The following is a 24846-nucleotide window of genomic DNA, read 5'->3' as shown; positions in this document are numbered from 1 at the left end:
ACTGGAACTAATTCCACGTAGAGCATCATGGAGGAGCCTGAATTTATATGAGTATTTAAAAGTGTCCATGTCATGCCCCCAAAATATCAACAAATTTACATACATTGTTAAAACTAAACATAATAACCATTTATTGTAAAAGTATGTATAATATTGTAAAAATGCATGACCTTAGCAACAGGCAAAGTATGTGCACTCAAAGAAGAATGTATTAAAAAAAAAACGGAACAATGAATTATTTGACATTAAAACTGGAGGACAAACAGAACAGACATTGTTTCGAACCCGTTGATATATTTTGTTACATTTGGTTAACAAAGTATTTGACAGTAAAATCCTCAGCTTTATTGCATCTCCACACAGATACATGACAAGTGATAAAATAATAAATATAACCGTTTTCAAAAGGCACAGCCCCAGCGAAACCACCTCCAAGGTCTGTTTACATGTCTGGAATAATAAAAGTCAGTCAGTCTGATGTCATGTAGTGTACAAACATTTCTAAACTTGGTAGTGCAGTATCTGACAGGGAGACAGGAAATGTGCTTACTGTAGTTTCACAATGATCACTGTTTGCTCAGGTTCATCAGTCCTCCTCCTCCTTACAACAGAAATAATGCCATTATACCTTATCACCTACTTACTGGTGATTTAGCCCCGACTCCAAAAGGTTTGTACTCACCTGAGTCAAATGTAATTTGAAAACACTCTCGTGTCTGACAAAAGCAATAATGCTCCACCTTGTTTAGGGCAAATCTCAGCTTTCAGCTACTCATGAAGGTCAAACAGACTCTAAACTTAACCAAAGCATTGTTAAATACATTCTCAAGCCAAATTTGTTTTTTTGGTACATATTGCTACAAACCCCACCCCTCACAACGCTCAAATCCTAAAACATTTACTGTTGCCAACAACACAGGCACATCATCTCTCTAATCTCTGCCGAATAAAAGGATAACAGGTTTGTTTAGCATCTGTGTGCCCGGGCCTGTTGTATTTGGTCGCAGGGCGCTGGATGTAGGGAACTCAGGGTTTAAGGATCACTGCTGATTATCAAATATAGCTTAATTGCTCTACAAATACTTTGGGTTGATATTTATAGCTAAACTGACTGAGTTGTCCTGCCAATTCACTATTAAAAAAATATTTTTTTGGTATTACTATGACACTGGTAAACAGTAACAAATAAGCCAAAAGAGTCTAAAGTCATGTTTGTCCAGTTGTGCCACGTTCATTGCAGGATTTTTACACAAAAGGCAAAATATAAAGCAAACAGCCGTGGTTTGTGACCTTATTTTTGAAACCTAAATGCATGTTAGGACTTAATTTGGTTCCACCTTTGAGTGCAGTATAAGAAGAGAGAGTTGTCTCTTTATGGACCAGTTCATGCAGTGGCTCATAAACAGGCATAACAGTTGGCAGGTCTGGCAATGTAAGGCAATATTTGGTCAAGCTGGAAAAAATCTTAAGATAAATGGCCTTGCCTTAATTTGTGTGCGTGCGTGCGTGCGTGCATGCATGCGTGTGCGTGTGTGTGTGTGTTGGGGTGGAGGGGTTGGTAGATATTGCCGTGTGTCTAAAATAGTGCATCCAGTTGTAGTTCTGGCAGAGGCTCCTTCCAAAAGGAGAAACTGCTGAACTCAGGACAGTCAAGAACACAGGATGTGCTGCCCTCAACGAAAGTCATGGGGAAGAAATGTTCCACTAACTCACTGAGGTGGCTGTACCTGCAAAACACACACACACACACACACACACACACACACACACACACACACACACACACACACACACACACAGAACACACACACACACACACACACACACACAGAAACACACAGGGTTGTACAAAAATGACTCACAATTCCAGTATTATTAGTCAAAAAACATTTGTGCATCAATCAGGAGTGTCTGAAAATGTGCTCAGTATAATAATAACTTTATTTATTATATTCTAAAAGCTGCACTCCTGCACAGAGATTTTTTTATTTGTTTAACCTTTAATTGTCTTGATGCTGCAGGTTTGTATATAGTGCAGTTTATGTGGCTGTCAGCACGGTCGTTCTCACAGCTGTAGAGAATGTTGCTTCAAAAAAATGTTTTACCACTACTAGGAATTGCAAGGTCATCATTTTTTAAATAACATAGGTGCTTAAAATGGTAGAAAATATGTCTATCTTCACCGTAACATTCTGTTCCGTGTCATACTTACGAAGATTTGTTGCCTTTAGTCCTCTCCTGGATGAGCTCTCCTTTTGGGTTGACAGTAAATATCCTGGTTTCAGGCACCCCAACCTGCTTATAGGCATAAGCATCCTGTGAAAACAACATTATACAAAAACAGAAAACATCGTCAGTGTTAACCTTCGCTTAACCTTTTCTAGAATTGAGGTACAATAAAAACATTATTTCGCTGATAGAGCACAAATTCATAATTATAAATCCTTAGCTAGTGTTTTTCTTCATATTCATAATCAAGTGACTTTCACATTTCTCACACTTCATTTCTACCAATTAGAGTGTGTACATTGAAATTAAAAGAAAACTTAAAAGCACATCAACTTAGCATTTGGAAAACTTTAAGGTAAAATTCCCTTATGACTACTGCTCCACTGAGAACCGGTCTGCAGCATTGCTCACGTTAGTCCTGTTGCCAAAGGCGGCGTAGAAAGGCTGCCTCTGCGGGTTAAACAAGTCCCTGATGTCACCGAGACAGGCCACTTTAAACACCTCCGGCTTCTTCTCGATCACCTCTCTGCACAGATAAGGACAGTTTACAATCAAAATGGATGTCTGTTCAAATGTTAATCTCCTCGCATTCATTTATATATTTCCTGTAATGCAGTAGCTGAGTATAGGTGTTTATGTGGCCACTAGGGGTCAGCAATGCATTTCATTACTGTCTACCTTCAAGGACAATTTCTTTCTTTCTCACTCACACACACAAACACATGCAAGCACAGACACACACACACTGTAGAGTTGTTTTCATTTGACATAGTTTTAGCCTACAATCTTTTACTTGAGTGAAATAAAAGTCTACAAATGAAATGCAATGTGTCTCAGTATGACACTGTCTGTGAGGTAGTTCAGTGGGAGTATTTTTTTTTTACCTGTGCAGTGCTGAAAAGAGGCTGCTGGGAGCCAGCAGTACAGGCCCTTTAGGGAGCACAGTGCCTCTGTCGTTGACCCACTGCAGGTAGTCTTTGGTGATGGCAGCCATACCTATAGCCCGGGCTGAGCAATACAGGAATTTGTAGCCATTTCTGCAAGGAAAAAGACGACCATATTAGGATTTGACTTTAACAAAACACATCAATTAAAGTTATTTTTGCAACTGTGTAGACCTGCAGCATGGACCGCACAAATACTTTCATCAATACGTTGTACTATGTATACAGTATGTACTGCAGTCTGTTCCTCTAGATTTGTACAATATAACACGTGAAAATGGCGAGAAACAGAAAAACATCTGGCAGTGCAGATTATAGAGTCAACTGCAGCTACAATGACATCAGAGGGAAATCATGAGCAGGAAATATATGTTATCTTTGTTTGCTTGTTCTGGTTTGACGAATGTGTGAGAAAGTTTACAAGGAAGACGAACAACTGACCGAGATAATTAGACATTGGAGATGTGATCATTTCCAATTTGACAGGAGACAATATATCAAGAATGTAATTCAACATACTGGTGTATTTTGTGGTAGAGTTTGGCAATGCCTTTGTGTGTCCAGTCTTTTCCAAACTGAGGTAGAATATGACCCAGGGCGTCAGACCTGCAGGGGACAGGAAGTGAAGACTACTTAAAATAGTGTGAGAGCTTGATCTCACACTTGCACATATACAACACTGAAAATAAAAAAAATGATAAGATTTAAGTTATGAAAAAAATAGTTATTTGTCTATCTAGACCCAATAATATGCTGTAAAACGTACTTGGTGATGGTTCCGTCGATGTCAGATATGATGACACGTTCGTCCCAGTTCCACAGGTAGATGGCAGCCTCACAGCGACAGGTGCCCTGGTATTGTGTGGTCACACTGAACACCACCTTGTTGGCTCCGTCACGCAGGTTTAGATGCTCCTGGTTATCAGACAGAATAGTTGAAATACATCGGAACACAGGCAGTTTATCTTCTTTAAAATACACTTGATTTTTTGTTTTTACTTACTATCTGCTTGGAAGTCAGACGTAGTGATTTGCGGTACATCTGGCTGATAGACTGCGTGGCGCTCAGAGTTTCTGCCGATAGGCTGGAAGAAAGGATTGCTTTTCGACCGAGACCCGCTGCCTGGTCACTGTCGATGTCATCCAGTGTGGCTCTGAAGAAACGACACATACAGTTCCGTTTCTCTGTCACAGTGTATTAATTTATTAAAGAATATTAATAACTCAAAAACAGAAAAGTATTTTGTGATTTATGCATGAAAAAAGAAAATCGCCAAATCTTGATCTGTAGCATTTACTGTTATCACATATTTTAAGCTTTAATACTGTTAAATGTTGACAGCAACTTTTGATATGTTTTTATTAAAATTAAGTGCTACTTTTAAGTGTCACAACAATTGTTTTAGCAAATATTCTGTGATATTGATTGATTGATATGTGAATTGTAAAAATAAGATGATAATTTTGTTCTTATGTTGTGATGCCAGTATGACAGGGTTAAACGGCTACATACAAGATCCATCTAAAAACAACATGCACCTCCTTAAAAAGTAACACATAATTAGAAGTAATGCGAGTCGTGTTTTCTCTTTCCTGTTGCTTTTGTTTTTGTGTTTGTTATATGGGATTCGTAGAATTTAAAGAAATTCAGTAGAAATTCTAAAATTCTAAATTTGATGTTTGGATGAAAATAATAGAAGTGGATGAGGCCCATGGCATCATGGATAATTACTAATCATGTAGTTGTCGTTTGTTCCTGCTTGTGGCTACAATTAATCCCTTCCGGGGAACTACAAACAAAACTATTAGTTCTTGCCAAAACATTGGTTTATTTAGAATATTCCTCATTTGTGAGTTATACCAACCACACAGACAAAATAAAGACAAATACAAATGTACGGGCAGTCCTGGTATCAGTCTTTCCAGCAACAGATTGAATGCCCTTACGTACAGATGTTCAGGCAGACGAACAGCTGTGGAACAGAACAACCCCAGGTTTCTTTTCAGCACTGTAGCCAGGCTGACGAAGAGTCACAGCTCTGTTGAGCCCTCTATTCCTTCAGCTCTCAGCAGTAATGACTTCATCAACTTCTTTACCAATAAAATTCTCACTATTAGGGAGAGAATCGGGCAGATCCTGCCTGCCACCATCACTGATGTGATGTTAAGCACAGCAGCCCTGAAAGCAACTGTAGGACCAGATGTATACTTGGAAAATGTCTCTCCCGTTGAGCTCTCTGAGTTAACCAGCGTTATTTCTTCATCTGGATCCTGAGCTGTCTGTTAGATCCCATCCCAACTAAACTTTTTAAGGAAGTCTTCCCTTTAATTAATACTTCCATATTAGATCAGATCAACCTATCTATTGTAACTAGCTATGTACCGCAGGCTTTTAAAGTGGCTGTAATTAAACCTTTACTTAAAAAGCCGACTCTTGATCAGCTGTTTTAGGAAACTACAGACCAATTTCTAACCTGATGTTTATTTCTAAAACCCTTGAAAAAGTTTTTGCAAATCAACTTTTTTTTTTGACAAAGGAATGATCTGTTTGAGTCTTCCAGACAAACAAGAGTTAGTTATGGACTTCCACAAGGCTCAGTGTAAGGCCCAATATTTTTTACTTTGTACATGCTTCCATTAGGAGATGTCATCAGGAAGCACTGCATAAACTTCCATTGTTATGCAGGTGACACTCGGCTATCTTTCTATAAAACCAAATGAAACTAATCAGTTAGTAAAACTTGAAGCCTGTCTAAAAGACATAAAGGCTTGGATGACCAAAAACTTCCTGCTTCTAAATTCAGACAAAACAGAAGTTATTGTACTTGGTCCTCAGAAACACCTCAGAAACTCTTTCTGTAATCATTTAGTTATTCTAGATGACGTTGTCTTGGCCTCCACCAAAACTGTGAGGAACCTTGGAGTCATATTTGATGAGGATTTGTCCTTCAGACATCATATAAAGCAAATCTCCAGAACTGCCTTCTTTCATCTACGTAATATTAATAAAATCAGGAAAATCCTTCCTCAGCGTGACGCAGAAAAACTCATTCATGCATTTGTTACTTCTAGACTAGATTATTGTAATTCCTTGTTGTTAGGATGTCCAAATTACTCATTAAAAACCTTGCAGCTGATCCAAAATGCTGCAGCAAGAGTACTGACGGGATTTAGCAAGAGAGATCATATTTCTCCAGTTTTAGCTTCTCTTCACTGGCTTCCTGTGAAATCAAGAGTATAATTTAAAATTCTCTTGATGACTTACAAAGCCCTACATGACCAGGCTCCATCATATCTTAGAGATCTTATAGAACCATATAATCCTAGCAGAACACTTCGCTCTCAGTACGTTGGTCTACTTGTGGTTCCTAGAGTTTACAGAAGTAGAATGGGAGACAGAGCCTTTAGTTTTCAGGCTCCTCTCCTGTGGAACCAGCTCCCAGTTTGTGTTCGAGAGGCAGAAACCCTCTCTAGCTTTAAGATTAGACTCAAAATGTTCCTTTTTGATAAAGCCTATAGTTAGGGCTGGCTCGGGTAGATCTGAACCAACCCTTAGTTATGCTGTTATAGGCCGAGGCTGCTGGGGGACCTCGTTACATGCTGAGCTTCTTTTCTTTCCTCCTACTCTTTAACTGACTCATACCTCACCATCCTTTTCTCTCCCATAGTTTTTTCTTATTGTCTGTTGTCTCCATTCCGTTCCCTCGCTCGCGTAGTTTCTCTTCTTTCTTTTTCAAATGTCCCGTCATGGAGCTGCATGTCTCTGCCCTGCGCTTGTCGTCTCCACCAACAGTTCTTCTCTTCTATCTCGATGCTGTCCTTTTCTCTCTATGCTCTCCTCTCACCCCAACCGGTCGAGGCAGATGGCCGCCCACCTCTGAGCCTGGTTCTGTCGGGAGTTTTTCCTTCCCTCTGTTGGAGGTTTTTTCTCCCTTAAAGAGGAGTTTTTTTTCCCTCCTAGCTTATGTGGGAATTGTTGAATTGTTGGGTTTCTCTGTATAATATTGTAAAGTCTTACTGTAAGGATTTTAATGTGTTAAGTGCCATGAAATAACCTATGTTGTGTTTTGGTGCTATATAAATAAAATTGAATTGAATTGAACAGTAGGACTAGATGAAACTGTTCCAACTGAAACACAGCACGTCAGGTTTAATAAGGTTTGTTAACTCGTGTGAGATCATTCCTGAGTGAAGTGACTTACTTTACTGTGGAGGAAACACTTGCTAGTGGCTCCTCTTGCTCCTCCTTTGAGTGCTTTTGCTGAAAAACAAGGAGTTTATGTTATCAGGTCAAGTGGCAAGGGTGCGTTTGAAATCAAATTGTAATGAAGTGATGATCCAGCAAACTGTTTCTGACCTAATCCTGCAACTGCAACCATCTCTACAATCCTTATTACTCTTACATGAACTGAGCATAAACTGAATCTAGCTAGCAAAAACCACACCCTTATAAGTGGCGATTGTGTGATTATTGCAGGTCCAAACTTACACCAAGCTACACCATGAAGAACCATTAAAATGAGCATCTACCTGGCTGTTGTCCATGTCTCTTCTTCTCCAGGAGAACCACCAGCGTCCAGACTTTTTGGGCATCTTGTCCTTCACCAGCTGCTCTACTGTACTCTGTAAATGACCCAGAAAAAAAGAAGGCAACACATGTCCTATCATTATAATCATTGGCTGACTAAAATCCTAACTGTCACTTCACTTAAGAATCTTTTAAAAAGTTCAGCAAAAAGCTGAGTTAATGTTTGTAACAAGACATTAGAGAAGGTTCTTTATTGAAGATTTTTGCAGTTTAGTTGAAAAACATTAAAATACCGTGGGTAGGTTTTTCTGGAAAGTTGTCATTGACAACACCATTGGAGAAGCCACTGCCCAGTTGTAGTAGCTGTGAAAAATTAAAGCCAGCTGATGAACAATCATTGACATGAACTTGGAGGACTAAACATTTGAGGATACACTGTTGTAATGTAATGGGAATTCTACAAATAATTTTTCTTTTAAAAATAATTGTTTTGAAATTATACTTTGAGTTTATGCAGATGACAAGACTTGGATCGTCAATGATTCCTGGATTGTTGACAAAATCCTGGTAAGTCACGAGGTGCTCCATAAACTTCTCTGGAGAGCAAAAGCAGCAAAAGGACTGATTTAACTTCACCAGCATGTTCTTCCTTTATATACTTAAAACACATTCCACCACATTTACCTTTGGTGATTTGGCTGGTGTCGCCTTCTTGTCCGCACAGGGACATGCTGACGTCCATGTTGTAGGAGGTGGAGTCTGACAGGTACTCTGTGCCGCTGTCCATTGCCCCGCTGCCCACTGACTGAGGCGACTGGCTTCCTGAGAATATAAAAAATATCTGTTGGTCTGAGATGGCGATTATGTTTTACTGTGAACAATTGACACATAAACATTGACATACTGTAAACTAACAAAGGAATTAATTTTAGTCTAAAAAGAGCAATAATAACTTCAGTGAGTTGACTCACTTAAAAGAACAATAAATACTTTGATAAAGACGTCACCTTTCTTCTTGTCCTGTTGACCCGCTTTGACAGATGCCTCCGAGGAGGTTGGGAACCCCTCTGCAGCGGGCAAGCTGACCTCAGCGTCTCTCACTCCATCTTCTGGTGTAGTTTTTTCACTGGGTGAGCCTTCAGCTGACCAATCAGTTACTCCAGGTACACCGTCCTCTTCTCCTCTCTCAGCACAGGGCTCTATTCCATTGTCCCCTTCACTAATAAGGGCGCTTGTGGTGGAGTCCGGTTCACTCTGCTCAGATAAGGCCCCTTGCTGTTTCAGATTTGATGAAATACTTGGGAGTGTGCAGTCCTCGTTGTCTTTGATGAGTTGTTTTTGTGCATGGTTTGGTTTGGTCACAGTGACCCCCCTCTGTTTATTACCAGGGCTGACTGAATCTATCACATTGCTACCATGCTCAATACTCACAGTGCTTTCTGTGCTAGGCAGGAAGTCTGTACCATTACTAACTGAATTAGAAAACAAGTCTTTGTTCTCCTCCTGCCCCAGTGTGCATTCAAGTGTCTGTTTTGAGTCTATATTCATTGATGAAGCAGAAGACTTGAAGAGGTCGCTGCAGGTAGAACGGGCAAAGTAAGACTTTTTCTCTTTGGATAAGGAGCTGCTTTGCATGGAGTGGCTACCGAAGTCGAGGGAGCGAGTCCGAGGTTGTGGTTTGACCACTGTCACACTGCCGAATTTCCCGCAGCTGATCACACACTCAGGGCCCATGTCAAAGGAGTCCTGTCTCTCGATGGTGCGGAAATGAGAACTGCCCGAAGGAAAGAGGCCCTGCAGCTCTACAGGTGTCTTCTCTGGCTGACACAGCTGTGAGAGAAGGAGAGCAGAGTGAGAAGCCTGAGATGAGGTGTCAGCACGACAAGCTTAAATCTATAGCATTACTATAACACGGGTATGCTTTGTACATCTGTGTGTGAGGGTATATTGCTATACCATGGGAAAGCCTCCCCAGTTCCACTCCATCTGAGGCCATGACAACTCTTGGCTTTTAACCAGAAGCTCAGAGTCACTCTTAGGAGAAGACGGCCGGCTGATGAACACACTGCTGAGAAGGAGAAGGAAACAGAAAAAGATCAATTCATCTAAGGACAAAAGTCACTAAATATAGAAAGAAAAAAACGAAGATTCCAAACTTCCTGCCAGAGGCAAACAAATTGATGAGTCCATTAATTCAATATGAACTTCTTACCTGTCTGAGGGTGACTGCTCTCCGTCCGAATGTGGGTGAGTGTCTCTGGTCTGCATGGCCCCCAGCTCCTCATTTGGCTCCTCAGACAGTGAATAGTACACTGATTTACTTTAACACACACACACACACACACACACACACACACACACACACACACACACACACACACACACACACACACACACACACACAAGAAAATAATGTAAATTACTGTGTTAACTTTAAACTATCATTAAAGCACCAATACATCATTTTTGAAAAGAATATTGAGCCATCTGACTCCTTGGAAACGATTGACAATCCCACTGAGGATCAACATCGCACCTCTATGCAGTTTTCAGCTGTTTTCTGCTCATTGTTGGCTCCCAAGGTAAAAGGGCACTATATCAATGCTTACTATGAACCATTTTACTAGTATTGGTCAATGAATTATGTCAACTGATGGATAGATCGAGCTTTAACTCTAGATATGCAAGAAAATAAGACACAGGACAATAGAAGTCATCGTTAAACCGAATCTTCCAGTAGTTTTTAAATACACAAACAAACCAGGACTATTTTTTTGCAAAAGCATGTTCAGGTAATTGGTCGTAAAATCCACCTCACAAAACCCTTTCTTGCAAAGTCGAAAAACAATGTAATTTTACCATTTATCCAAAATTATTATGGATTAAGTCCTTTCCCATTTGCAGAAGGCTAATGGCTTCCTCGCTTTATGTTTTAATGACTGACCTGACTTGCAGTGCCATGGCACACTCGGCTGCAGGAGGACTCTCCTGTTGAGCCTGATCCGTTTCTCGCTCACACTCCTTCTCTCTTCCTCTCTCATCTGATGAGGAACTGGCCTCTTCTCTGAGGTGAGAACCGGAGCGCATGCGTTTGCGCCGGCGTTTCTTCCTGTGGGCACCACAGCTAGTGATGGAGGATCCCTCGGTGGTCTCCTCTGTGTCCTCGGGTATCTCCAGAGGAATTGGCGAGGTGCAAAGATAGGCTGGGACCTGGGACAGGGAGGGAGGAAAAAAGAGAAATGTACAATGAGCGAATATAAAGCTGGAAAAGAACTGCGAAAAATTATGACTTATAGAATTTGAACTATTAGTCATTTATATCGATCATGTTACCTCCATATTTTCATTTTCCTCCACAAAAAAAGCTTCTCCATTGTCACCCAGCTTCATGTGCATGTCAACTGATTCTCCATTTATCTCAATGTCCACCTAAAATCACACGAATGAATGTGAATTGCATTTATGATACATCAAAAGCAGACAGCCTACTGTATGTAGCAACAGAAAAAGAATATACGAGTACAAATATTCAAAGAAGGCAAAGACACCACTGACAATTTTCTCCTTGGAGCGCAGCACACCCAGCTTGCCAAAGCGGACGTGAAAGGGCGAACACTGGAATGATCCATCAGGCTGTCGCACCACGATGACATCGATCCCTCCTGTGAGAGTGGCGGGGTTGAGGCCGCGGTACAGCTCCTTCACCGTCACGAACACAGTCTCTGCCAACTGGCCCACAATATTCATGGTTTGGGACTGGAAACAAAAAAGCACAAAGTGAGAACCAGGGAGGACAAGTGGTGTGACATCGCAACAAAAAGTGTCGACTGTGCATTCAGTAGTTTCTGTCGTCTGCAGTTTATACTGAAGGCTTTAACCACAACTCCAAATATACTCAGTAAAGCTTCTACTGGGCAAAAAACACTAATCACACCTCATTGTCACTACACTAAGAATAAGTGCACATTTGCCTGTCAGCAAAACAGTTCTTATATCACATAACCAACTATATTGGTAGCTAATATAAAAATATATAGTTTTAGGCCAAGAAACCTCAAACCGTTCTTCTCAAGTTAGCTCCAAAACAGAGGGAAGTCTGTTGAATGATTACAAGGGAGGTATTTCTCATGTTTTGAGTAAACCGCTCTGACCTTTGGGATCACGTCTTGATCATGACTAACGGGCTAAAGGTCAACGTGGCTGGAAGTCATTAAACACAGATGTTTGCAACTGTGAGACAAAAGGAGCTACTGAAGTCCTTTTCTTGGCCAGGCATGATTATAAGAAAAGGTTCACTACGTGGAGTTCCAACGTAGATAGACAGAGTGCAAACTGTGACTCATCTGGGCACACATGTCTTAAAGACAATTGATACAACGAGCAGTTCCGACCCCGTGATCTGATTAGTCAACTGTACATTTGGAACGTGCTCAAATCACCATAAAGCATCACAGCCTGCTCATCACTAGAAATATCATTCCGCCTTGCCAATGGGAATATATAATTGGAATTAATTTCATATAATATGCAATATAATGTTGTTTTTACTTGTTATAGGCCTACTAATTGTGACCCATTTGGCGAAATCGGGTGTCTTTCGATCCATCATTGTCGCTTCGAGCACCCGTACCGTAACACTTTAGATAGTCGCACACTCCTATGTTTAATACATGACACGGTGCTAAAATCTTAAAAATACATAACTCCATCGATATCTTCTTTCAGTGGATATCTTACTTACAATGAGATTGAGAGAGTTAAGCAGTTTAGTGTTTCTATGTGCTGTATTTATTCAGTTTGAGAAACCATCTCCAGAAAGCAATAAAACGGACTGGATCTCGTTTGCTACGTCGTTACTAAGGGTCGGACTGCTTCCTGGAGTGGTAAACATGGCATACATTACATTCGTTTCTACTGAGGCGACTAATTGTTTTCCACTTGTTGGTCATACCCAGTCATTGCCATGGAATTGGAGCTCCCGCTAACAAAAAAAAAAAATTGTATTTTGAGAGCGAATAGCCCCACAATATGAACACATTTTGTTTACATATTTTATTTAGTTAGTAACTTGTTGTATAATCGCAATATTATGGACCGCGTCACTGTCGTGCCAAGAATCACGTTAAAGCACACCCTCTCGTGTAATATTGCTTAATTTTAAAAGGATGCTTTTTAGCAAAAGTTTTGATTGATCATTAGTTCTAATAAAAAAAACAACAACAGCCAATTAACTTTTACATACCTAATAATTATTATTATTTTTTTTTTTTTTAAACAGTGATATATCATGTACCACACACCTCCACATTTCCAGTCTGATGTCTTACCCACAGAGAAGGATGCAGATGTCCCCTCCCAACCAGGCTGTGTTGCCCTGACCTCCCCTCCGCCATACGGCGCCACTATAAAGGCTTTTTCAACCACAGGAACTCAGGAACTGTCTGAAGAAACTTTACCTCCATGTCCACCTGAGGAACCTCTCGACTTTGCTCCCCATTACGCTCGGCTGCCTCAGAAGGCTGATGCCTTCACCCATGTCTGTCTGGGTAAGTCAGGCTACATTTTGTCAGCTTTGACACATCTGAGACATAGCTCCCAACGTCTGTACAGTCGATTATACCTACTGAGCTAAATCCGACTTTTCACCTGATCAGTGGTCATCAGAGATGGGCGCACTCTGGTCCTCTCTGTTCTGAGCAAGCAAGCAAAATATAGCAATCTATGAGAGAGTCCTAGTATATTCACTCACACACTAATGCTTCCTCTATCTAACACAATTTCATAAGCACACACACCACACCCACTCTCCTGTCACACTGAATTCATACTTCCCCACTTTCGCTGCACATGACAGCCAGACCAGCAGTTTCTAAAAGGCTTGGACAGGCTATTCATACACGCTTGGCATGAAAACGCACACACACACAAACTGATAGACCACACAGTTTCTGGGCATGACCCCAGCTCTCTGGGCCATCATAGATGAGGGGACTCTCCAGCAGTCATTCTCTACCAGTGCTCGTAGATCCTTCATAATACAAATCGAACTTGAAGGAACTTAATCAAATAACGTACAAATTTTGGATGGATATCACTGCCTGTGCTACCCATAGAAGAAAACACAAAAGAAAGGTAGGCCTACATGAAAACTATTTCTAATAAAGAGAGATGTCAGTGTTTTCATGTAGCTAATTAGCTATGCTATACAAAAAACTTCATTCTTGCCTGCCATGTGACTCATTTAAAAATGCAAATGAAATAGGAGTGTGGATCTCATGGCCCTCTGGTGTGTATTACCAGTTTTCAGCCATTACACTATTTTTTAGTTGTATATATGATTTAGAGGGACACTTAATTAAAACTGCTGAGGGAGCGGGAGGAGCAAAAAGCCGTCAGTCAAAATGGTGGAGGGATGACAGAGGGGAAAGTTAATGGTAATACTCTGATCAAATATTTGATCTGTGGAAAAAACCGTTTCAAATTTAGTCAATTGTTTTCTTTGTTTATCCCTCAAGTGTAAATTTGCCAATTTCAGCTTCACTGCCTTTAACTAATTAAAACCTCATGATCATGACACTAGGGCTGCTGCTATTCATTATTGTGTCCATTTTTTCCAGTTAATCTGATAAATATGTATGAATCATTCAAACTTAGTTCAAAATCCCCATAAATAAAAAAAAAAGCAGATGGTGACCTCTTTAATGTCTAAAGAAAAAGTCAGCAAATGCTCACTGATGATTAGCTGCCAGACACAAAAGATTTCACACTAAATTTCAACAGTCATTTAAACACCAATGTACCATATATTAGGGGACGCACAACAATATCAACATGCCATCGGTATCGTCTGATAGAGGTTTTTAAATGAAATACCAGCATAAGCCCTAAAGGAACATCTCTGCTGATATGACAGGCCCATAAAATTAGGCTATGTTTTAATTATGGCTTAACACTAAATTAGTATATGCTTGATTAAATACTCAACACTATGTCCCCAGTGTCACGGTGCATGTGCAAAGTGGTGTCATTACACCTCTTACATCAAGCATGAAAATAGGTTTAATAAACACGTCTGCAGAATGGAGGGTTTTTTTTTCATTTTGTAATGACTGTTTCTATGAACATCCAAGCCTATTTTAGTAGGATGAATCTGACAGTTATATTTGAAAGAAAATCTTAGGTAAAATAGATATGACATTTTGAAATGTATTGTTATTTATGGTTGCATCTGCCAGTGGGCTGTCACGGTAAGAGTAGGCATAGTATGTTAATTCAACTGCAGGAGAGACTTGATGTTCTCTACAATCAGGTGTGGGGGGGGGGGGAATAGGCCTACATGCATAAACCAGTGCCAGCAATCGCCCAAAAGAGCTGAAAATATCGGTATTTCAGAAAACGGCAACAAAAATCCGATTTTTAGCTTCCCTAATAAAGCGAACATACTAAAAGTGTGTCAGGAGTAGCTTTGGCTGACCTGGCCCTCTCATACACGCAGGTTATCTCACTAATGCACTGGGATCCAGCCTGTCATCTTTTGAACAGCGTTGCATAATCAAACTATAAAATGTTACGTCCGATTTTATGATTACGCAATATCTATCCCCATCACTGCCTCAGACGGGACAGAAAGAAATCAGCCCCTAAATGTGCAGAACTCATGTAGTAAAGCCGTTGGAAAGAAACTGAATGAACAACATTTTCATTTATCTGGAGATATACGACAAACTCAAATAACTTCCGCAACGGTTTCACTGCTCGGACACACGTCACTCAAACTCACGACACATAAAACACGAACGAAGTATCATTACAGTTTATTCAAACGCTCTGAAACCACAAAAACATCCTATTTTTTAAACAAAGGCTAAATTTACAATGCAAAACTTTAAGAATAATTTAGTTTGACGAAGAATTCAAAGTTGAATCATCTTTACCACCCCTTTTGTAAATCGATGCGTGAAAGTTACAGCAACAAAATTAGTTTATCACAAAATTACATAATTCCACCACCTGTGACTACCGAACATCTTCCACGAAGGCAAAAGTATGTTACAGACAGTTTACCCTTTGAGATATAAAGATGTGGCAGTATAGACACTAGCTTACCTTTCAGGCTGCTTTTCAGATTGAGAAACCGTTCCTCTTCCTAGTATAGTGCGCCTGCGCGCACACACGCCAATCAGTCCAATAACCAATAAGAAAATTGGAAAAGAAAAATGAACCCGCCTCTAACGTCAAATAGTAAACAAAGGATTCAACCACGCATATATTCATTGGACTTTTCAGTTGTCAGTGTAATGAGAAATTAACAGCGATTGTTTATGTTATTTGTATTTTTATATTACCGTATTGCTATCTGACAAACGTTGATTTGGGCTGTTGATTGGCACCATCTCTGAGATTGTAAATCATAACAAATCAGCTACCAATGATGGAAAAGTAGCTATTTATTCAAGTAGCCAATGCCACTAATTCATATTCAAGATAATTGTACTTTATAGTTCCACTCCACTACATAAGGGGGAAATATTGTACTTTTTAATTCACTTCATTTGCCTGACAGCTTTAGTTACTCATTACTTTTTCTTACCGTTCTTGTCCAGTTAAAACAATGTAATAGTTGTGTTGATTTTGAAAGTAACAAAAAAAACTAACCTACACCAAACAATAAATCTGGAGGAAAAACATGCACAGCAGTATAAAACATGTTGCTGAGCCACAAATTTACTCTCAAATAAATGGGTTTTAATCATATCCAGATAAGCGCATTCTATTCAATTCAATAAAAAAATGTATATAGCGCCAAATCACAACACAGGTTATTTCATGGCACTTAACACATTAAAGTCCTTACAGCAGAACTTTACAACATTATACAGAGAAACCCAACAATTCAACAATTCCCACATAAGCTAGGAGGGGAAAACTCTTCTATGAGGGAGAAAAACCTCCAACAGAGGGAAGGAAAAACTCCCTCTTAACAGGAAGAAACCTCCGACAGAACCAGGCTCAGAGGTGGGCGGCCATTTGCCACCACCGGTTGTAGGTGAGGGAAGAGCAGAGAGAGAATAGGACAGTATAGAGATCCAAAACATGAACTGTTGGTGGGACCGACAATCGCAGAGCAGAGACATGCAGCTCCACGGCGGGGGGACATCTGCAAAAGAAAGAACAGAAACGATGTATTGGCCCTGCCAGTTGAATTAAGTTTATGTTACGTACTAGAGGGCAGCACCTTATTTTGTCAGTTCCACATGATCCCATTATGCCACTTAGTACTCATGTTCCATGGTGAGCCACTCCATCCAACTGTATTCAGACATCTCCAGTTCTCCTCTGATCTAATTTGATCTAAATGTTATTTGAGCTAAGTTCAGATTTTGGATGGGAGCATATATCATGTCACCTTTCAAAAAGTAGTGTTGACTTTATCTCATGGAAAAGACTGGGATGGTTATGATCTTTAGAAAAGTAGATAGGCCTACGTGTAAACACAGAAAATACATGGTTGTGTGTACAGTGTAAATATCTGCCACGTCCTCATAAAACTGCAAGATCAACTATTTGTACCACTCCACCAAATCAGGAGTTTGAACAGAGATAAAAAAAATTAAAAAAAAGATTGTGCCAATGAAAATCACATATTCCACAAGTAGCAGAGATATAATTTATAGTTTTCAACTGATATTTTTATTTCAATGATAAATTTCAAAAATCGTTTGCTGAACTACCAAATGTATTTCTTCTAACTTAATGTATATACAACGAGAATTAACAATTTCACAGCCCTCCCACAATTTCTGTCATCACTTTCATTCATCACGGGGTTTTCAGTACTTAATTCAGTACTAAATTATAGCTAGTTTGGCCCAGCAGAGGGCATCAGTGCACTTGCACAGAGCCTCATGAAGCAGGGAAGCCACATTTTATTTTACCTGGAAAAGTCCATGTTATCAAGCTCTGAAACTACCTCACGATAGTTTAATTCTAATATAAGAAAGATATCCTCCTTTTACAATCTGAATACTTACTAAAATATAAACATGCTGCCTTTTAAACAACCAAAAACATGTATTCCCTCATTACCTTAGATGTTCCTATAAGCAGAGTAGTATATAGAATATGTGGTAAACAAAAATAATGATAATACATGAGCAGAAGGGTGGGCAATTGTATCAAATGACTTTATCATGACTGTTACAACAACACAGTGAAGACGAAATGATCCTTTTACATTTGAATAAAGATACAGTACATTGACTGATTTTTTTTGTGTGTGTGTGTGTGCTTAAAACCATGATGGACAATAAATAGTAAATGAATGAAGAATAAATTATCGAATAAAAATGTTTTTTGTGTTGCTAAGCAAATAGCATTTGCAAATAAATTCCCCTGTCTAAAAAAAAAAAAATATCCAAAAATAAAACATTATGCCCTGCCCAGTTAAGATTAATTTTGTGTAGACAACACATAAAAATGGTTCTATAATAATGAATATGCATGAAATTGGTGTCTAGTGGGCCTCTCTTTTGTGCTTTTTTTTTTTTAACAAAACATGACGGGGAAAGGGTGAGCAACCACAAACCAGACGTTTCCTTGATGACACAATTCAAGGTGTTGCTCTGTGATGGCCAGAGACACTGCCTATTTAAGGAAACCCATCGCCTTACAACAGAGACGCTACCTTTCAAAACTGCTCTGCATCTGCTCACAACTCTCTCTCCATGTTTCCCCTCTCAACCATGAAGAGCCTTTAAATGTTTAGGCCCTTTTCTCTAAATAAGGCAGCCTTATCGTAGTTCCTGTCATTTATGCCTTTTCTCCAAACATCCCGAGCAGCGTCTGTGGCAGTAGCAAGCTGCAGCCTGTGCATTCTTTTGCCTTGTATGGAGAAATGTCCTGGCCTGGGATGTCTTTGTATGGAACAGGTCGCTCTCTCCATTGGCCGGGGCAGAGAGGGGAGGGACCCACCGGGAGTCTGATTCTTTAGCAAACTTTTCAGTAGGACTGCCTGCTTCCCTTCCCATTGCTGAGTCGGAACCAGACAAAAGGAGTTTTGAAGTGCTCCCACATATTTCTGCCTGAAGCCAAGGTGAGAAAGCTGGTTTTGAACATTGTATTGCACAAACAGAGTAAATATAGCCTTAAAAAGCTCTTATTTGATGTGTTTTAGGCGGATGAAAGATGTAAATTGTCTGGGTTCAGAAGTACAATGCTCAACTGTCAGTGAGGAGAGTGAAGGAGGACAGAGTTACTGAGAGCTTCTGAAGTGGATCTTTGACTAAAAGTACAGAATAGAGTTTTCCATCTGTTGATCAGTGTGAACAGAAATCTGTTGAGGATGTTCACTTTGGACCTTTATGTGTAAATGCGCATGGATCGTACAAATCTACAGCATGCATGTATGTTTACTTCCATCTCATCACTACACATCACAGCACATTAAACAGAGGAATTTCTGAATGCAGTTGACCCATTTAGAGCTGCCTCACTCTCTCTCTCCTAAACACACACACACAGACACACATCTCTGATGTTGTCTTTTTTATAGGCGATGAGAGCTTACATTCCTATTCCTGTTTGTTTTTGGAATTCCTGACCGTTGGCCTTTTAGTCTTCAATTCGGTAATGATGACCTACGTGACCTGAGGTAAGCGTGAACGAGGGGATGACAGCCTTGACTGTTTGGTGATATCAAAGTGTGTGTGTGTGTGTGTGTGTGTGTGTGTGTGTGTGTGTGTGTGTGTGTGTGTGTGTGTGTGTGTGTGTGTGTGTGTGATAGAGGAACAGAGGAGCCTTGTCATCCCTCGGGGAATAAAAGGGTTCACAGAGGAGCTGTGGTGGCCGGAGAACAAATACAATTGCTGGTACAAGCTGGGCAGAGACGAGTCTGCCAAATGCCTACGTTGTTGAGGTCAAAAATAGTTGTTCTCAGCCTCTATGTGAATCATTGTTGAATCACTCAGTGAAGAATGTGAAAGATTTCAGCTGTTGCTACACTCAGTGGAAGTCTTTTCTTGCATGTTGAACATGTTTGAAAGAGTCAAAGACCCTTTCAGATCAGTAAAGCTTCAAACACACATGTAGATTTGAACACCGTCAACCGCTGACATCAGAGGGGGACCTCTATGTAACTGGAGACAAACAAAGAAACACAAAACAGATTCCCGTGTCTCAAATCGGACTATTTACATCAACACCAATTCATTTGAGCCCCAACAAATTTACAGTTACACACCTATCTGCATAATGAAAATCTGGAGGGGAGAGAGAAGCCCTTATCAGGTTGAGGAATTCCTCCATTCCTGAAACCTTGAAGTGGAGCTCCATAATGTTTTGTTTCCAGCTTCCTCAGCGACTGAGAGATAATGAATGGAAGTGCTTTGAGCCAGCAGACCACACCTTCCAGATTTCTTTGTGTTTCTGGCATATAAAGGGACTGAAACAGCCAAACAGTAGCCGAATGAAAGGAAAGCCGAACAGAAAGTATTTCTGTACCCTTTGAGAACAGAAACACACAAAACACTTTCTGGATTTACTGTTTTTATGTAAATGCCACTGTGGACAATCAAGATATCCAAATTTTGACAGGACTTTGGATGGTTGTACTGACTTGTATTCGTCATAAAAGTACAAATTCGGCAAGAGATACAATTGGACCAATTTGTAAAGAAATCAACAGAGGAAGAAGTTTTATATTCTATAATAAGCAAACCTGCCCTCTCTAGCTTCACTGTGAGCCCTCTATGAATCATCCAGGCAAGAGATAGCAGATGCTGAAATTTAGCACTGTTCCCACAGCCCATTAAATATGATGACAGACAGTCAGTGTCACGCAGACATTGCCCTTGGAGGAAGAGATTTGGTGAATATAGGACAGCAAAGGGCTATTTATAAAATTTTAATACAAGTCTGTAGCCATTGCAGTGGTGTGTAATAAAAAATAAATGAGTCGTACATGTGTATCTTGGTGCCAAAATACAGAAATGTGTTCAATTTCTGTTGCCAAACAGAAACAATTTTGTTCTGCATTTTTCCATGAGAAGAATATGAATGTACATAATAATCAGCAATAATGATATTATATTGTTTTAGATTACACAGTTATATATTTAATACAGACACTAAACTGCATGTTTCACAGTTTTTCGGTCACTTACTGACAGATTTATGTAAAAAGAAGTTACAAAATATTTGTATATACATCATAATTTCCTGAGCCCACTGGTATTCCAAAAACTGCATGTGCAGTCTTGTTACAGTGAATGAACTCTGTATTAAATGCAGCATTTACATCATCTCAGTGCCTCTGAGGACATGATGTCATACTTCTGTGTGAATCAGCCACACTCACCTGCTCCTTCCCGCACAAAAACCAACCTGTCCCCCTGTCCTCTGTCTGCTAATCCCCACTGGGTACAACAAAATCACAGAACACACACACACACAGACACACAGACACACACACACACACACACACACACAGACACACACACACACACACACACACACACACACACACACACACACACACAGATGACAAATCCTTGCAGACCTGAACATGAATGACGGGTCTAATTCGGGGAAGATCTTGAGTTAGTTACAGTGTGCACTGTGGAGACATGTCAATTTCACACTCATCCCTGCACTGACATACAGAGAGAATGTGACTCTCGCTCTAGAGAGAAAAAGATTCACCTGCATGGGGCAAGCAAAAGACAAGCCTTTGTTTACAGTTGGATCGTAATGAAAAATATACTTAAACTTTAATTCCTCTTTTGAAATCAATGCTGAACTCAGTATTTACGTCAAGCTCTGTTGACAAGCTACAAATCCAAGCCAGTCCTCTTCTTGATCGCGCTACAGCATGAGCACAGTCTTCTTCTTGAACCTAATGTACCATGTGTGTATACACAGGTCCAGATCCAGCCGCCACCATGTCGAGCAAACGTGCCAAGGGAAAGACCACCAAGAAGCGCCCACAGAGGGCCACCTCCAACGTCTTCGCCATGTTCGACCAGTCTCAGATCCAGGAGTTCAAGGAGGCCTTCAACATGATCGACCAGAACAGAGATGGTTTTATTGACAAGGAAGATCTGCATGACATGCTGGCCTCTCTGGGTACAACAGCTCTGTTCTCAGTTTTTATGGCTAGAGATGTAAATGTGAGGTTCAAAACCAAAGAGCTGACACTCCCTTTAAAGGGGCACAATTCGGTTTGTCATCAAAGTCAGTCAGTGAATGAAGTTGTAAAATATCCTCCATATTACACAACTGTAGCTGCAGAGCTAGCAGAGCAACAGTCAAGACTGTCCTCCTTTAAAAAATTAACCTGTAAGTCTTCTGCGAAAGCAGATTACAAGCTACAGTTACGTTTTAATGTTGAACGACCTCTACTGGTCGTATAAATAATGACAGTTTGGTGTCCTGGAGAAGTGACGCAGTTCTGATGATACAATGTCAATCTTTCCTTGTTCAGAAGATGTGAACTAGGTGGATGGTTTGCTGTGGCATTAAGTGCAGGAGACGTTCGGCAGGTTATCTTAAAACTGAGTTTAATGTTACCATGACAACCAACAAGGTTCAAGTCATCATTTTAACCCAAAACAAGTGGGTTTTGAGCCCTAAACCTAACCAGGGCCTCTAATTTAGGAAACACTCTTACAGGTGCAATTTGAAAGGAGGGGACAACGGAACTATTGGAGGACTTGTTGCTACAGGTCTGATGATGACCAGAGGTGGTGATGATGTCATCAGGGTTATCTCACTTTAGGTATGGAGACTAAAAAATTACAAACTAGGAGTGAAGTGTTTGAATGACAAAGACATTTATCAGGCAAAGAGATCCAATAATAAAATATGCTTCACAGATGCAATTTCATATCTCAGGAATGCCCCTTTAATAAATCTAATTTAAGCTATAAGACTTTTCATTTTTAAAGAACTGAGCTTGAGCATTGTACATATGCAGACTTTTAGACAGTCAAATGTGCCTTTTACTTGAAAACAAAATAAAATAATATGTATATTGAAAAATCAAATCAAAGGTTCCTTGGAGCCTTTCATTACTCGTAACAAAACTACATTTCTACTTTGTTGAAAATTGATTATAGCACTACAAAACAAAATGCTATATCAGCATAAGGAGCACTTATGGCACTGCACAGTCTCCATGCAGGAAGATGTATGTAACGATATTGTTATTGTACAGGTAAGAACCCCTCTGATGAATACCTGGAGGGGATGATGAGCGAAGCACCAGGGCCCATTAACTTCACCATGTTCCTCACCATGTTCGGAGAGAGGCTCAATGGAACAGACCCCGAGGACGTCATCCGCAACGCCTTCGCCTGCTTTGATGAGGAGGGATCTGGTGAGTCAGTGTACACACACAAAAAACAAAACACTGAACACACAGATTACCACAAAGTGTTTGGAACTGTAATTTCCCACCTGAATAGATGTTACCTGTTTCCAAGGTGTGATCCACGAGGACCATCTGCGGGAGCTGTTGACCACCATGGGGGATCGCTTCACAGATGAAGAGGTGGACGAGCTGTTCCGCGAGGCGCCCATCGACAAGAAGGGCAACTTCAACTACGCAGAGTTCACCCGCATCCTCAAACACGGTGCCAAAGACAAGGATGATGAGTAGAGGGAGGAAACGACTGCTTCCGGCCCCCCGCACGCATACACACATCCATCCCGAGCTTCTACCTTTGTGAACCTTTAGAATTAAGATAAGATCATTAGGAATTATTATGACAGTACTTTTACATCAAGGTTTTTGTTTTTATAAAAGGGCAGAAGTAAATTGTTTTCCATTTATTGGGATCTATATGCTTATCAAAGGTAGAATCTTTGGATTCATTTAGGACCCACAGAAATATTTTGCAATACTTTCAGTTTTTATGAATTATATTATTTCATGAAGAGAGGTGTATCAATGTTTACATCTCATAGCTACAAGATTCATCCCCCTTGACTGCAGTTTGTGTGATATTTGCAGGGAACCTGGTTGGACTTTTGAGATGCAATAAGCACCACTGTGTGTGTGTGTGTGCGTGCACAGGGGCAGTTTGGACTTACATACAGTACCAGCCATGTTTACCTCTTCCTGCCAGTTAACTTTCACACCTGCACAAGCACCGCAATGAGTCTCTTTTATATATTTGTATCCTTGTATGATGAGAATGGATAAAGACACGGATCATTCTGTTTATTCGTTTTTGACAATCAAATGTGACGAGCATTTTATATTTTTGATTAATTGGTAACTAGAATCTTCCTCCCATCAGCTGGTTGTGTGTATTGGTTGAAGGATCAGGTATGTTTGCGTTGTTGAACGAATTCGGTCTATAAAGTGCTTAGGCAAATAAAGAAAGTGTATATGTGTTTGGGGTATTTTAAAGTGACTGTTACCATGTCTGAAATATTGTCTGTCAAACAAGTGTCTTCTATTTAGTTCACACGCTGAAAGCACCATTAGTGCATCAGGATGTTTTAGCATTTTCTCCCACAAAGCTGTAAACTGTACTCACATTACTACCAAAGCACCTGAATACCAGCTCCATCTCCTCAGTGACAGCTAACTAAATAAACATTCACTACCACAAGTTCACATTCACTGACATGAATGGAGCCTCGTGCTTGCCTGAAACATAAAACATTTGTTTGTGTACATTTGAAGGATTCATTAAAAAAAAAAAAAAAAAAAAAAAAAACACATTTAGGAGCAATGCGTTCACAATTTGTATTAAATGGGCCAAAACCTGTAACAACATTTAAATTAAATACTCTGTCCAGCAAAACTTTTTATAATAAAAAATAATGTTCTCCGATTCGTTGATGGGAACATCAGATATATGTCACTCTGAGATTCCTTGATCATTTACAACTTTTTTGCTACAATGCATTTGAAAACTTTGTTTCAACATTTTAGCTTTGATCGGAAATTTCAAATATTCCCAATTTAAAAAGCACTAACCATCTTTGGTAAAAAATATTTTACATTTAACAATCAATTTATAAATCTAGTCTACTTGCTGTGCAGGTGGATCCTATTTTGATTAACACATGATAGTGGATTCAGACATTGATTGGTGCACAGAAGTATACAACATCACTTTTTTCCCCTCATCCAGT

The 24846-nt window shown here is 39.9% G+C and overlaps 2 protein-coding genes across 3 annotated transcripts; one reads left to right on the top strand and one right to left on the bottom strand.

Moving 5' to 3' along the window:
* Window positions 1-113: 113 nt before the first annotated feature.
* Window positions 114-15853, bottom strand: LOC138203297 (phosphatidate phosphatase LPIN2). 2 transcript variants are annotated; one of them, XM_069158061.1, is made up of 19 exons: window positions 15808-15853; window positions 11257-11457; window positions 11035-11130; window positions 10646-10911; window positions 9914-10021; window positions 9658-9769; window positions 8709-9531; window positions 8386-8523; window positions 8204-8297; window positions 7995-8064; window positions 7704-7796; window positions 7376-7434; window positions 4177-4327; window positions 3940-4088; window positions 3693-3779; window positions 3114-3266; window positions 2641-2755; window positions 2213-2316; window positions 114-1727 (listed from the first exon to the last, which is right to left on the bottom strand). In XM_069158061.1, exons 2-19 carry the CDS (start codon window positions 11446-11448, stop codon window positions 1577-1579), a joined length of 2961 nt encoding a protein of 986 aa, XP_069014162.1. In that variant the 5' UTR covers window positions 11449-11457; window positions 15808-15853; the 3' UTR covers window positions 114-1576. The 2 variants fall into 2 exon arrangements, with proteins under 2 accessions (XP_069014162.1, XP_069014163.1); XM_069158062.1 differs by having other exon boundaries at window positions 9658-9766.
* A 2855-nt stretch (window positions 15854-18708) lies between these two features.
* myl9b (myosin, light chain 9b, regulatory) lies at window positions 18709-24568 on the top strand. Its single transcript, XM_069158049.1, has 4 exons — window positions 18709-18793; window positions 21619-21822; window positions 22913-23074; window positions 23181-24568. The coding sequence occupies exons 2-4, from the start codon at window positions 21639-21641 to the stop codon at window positions 23354-23356; spliced, it is 522 nt and encodes a 173-aa protein (XP_069014150.1). The 5' UTR covers window positions 18709-18793; window positions 21619-21638; the 3' UTR covers window positions 23357-24568.
* Window positions 24569-24846: the final 278 nt, after the last annotated feature.

This window comes from Embiotoca jacksoni, unplaced genomic scaffold, assembly GCF_022577435.1.
Source record: "Embiotoca jacksoni isolate LCO1_2020_lvr unplaced genomic scaffold, fEmbJac1.0.p SCAF_1, whole genome shotgun sequence".
NCBI lineage: Eukaryota > Metazoa > Chordata > Actinopteri > Embiotocidae > Embiotoca > Embiotoca jacksoni.
This window is presented reverse-complemented; position numbering and strand designations above follow the sequence as displayed.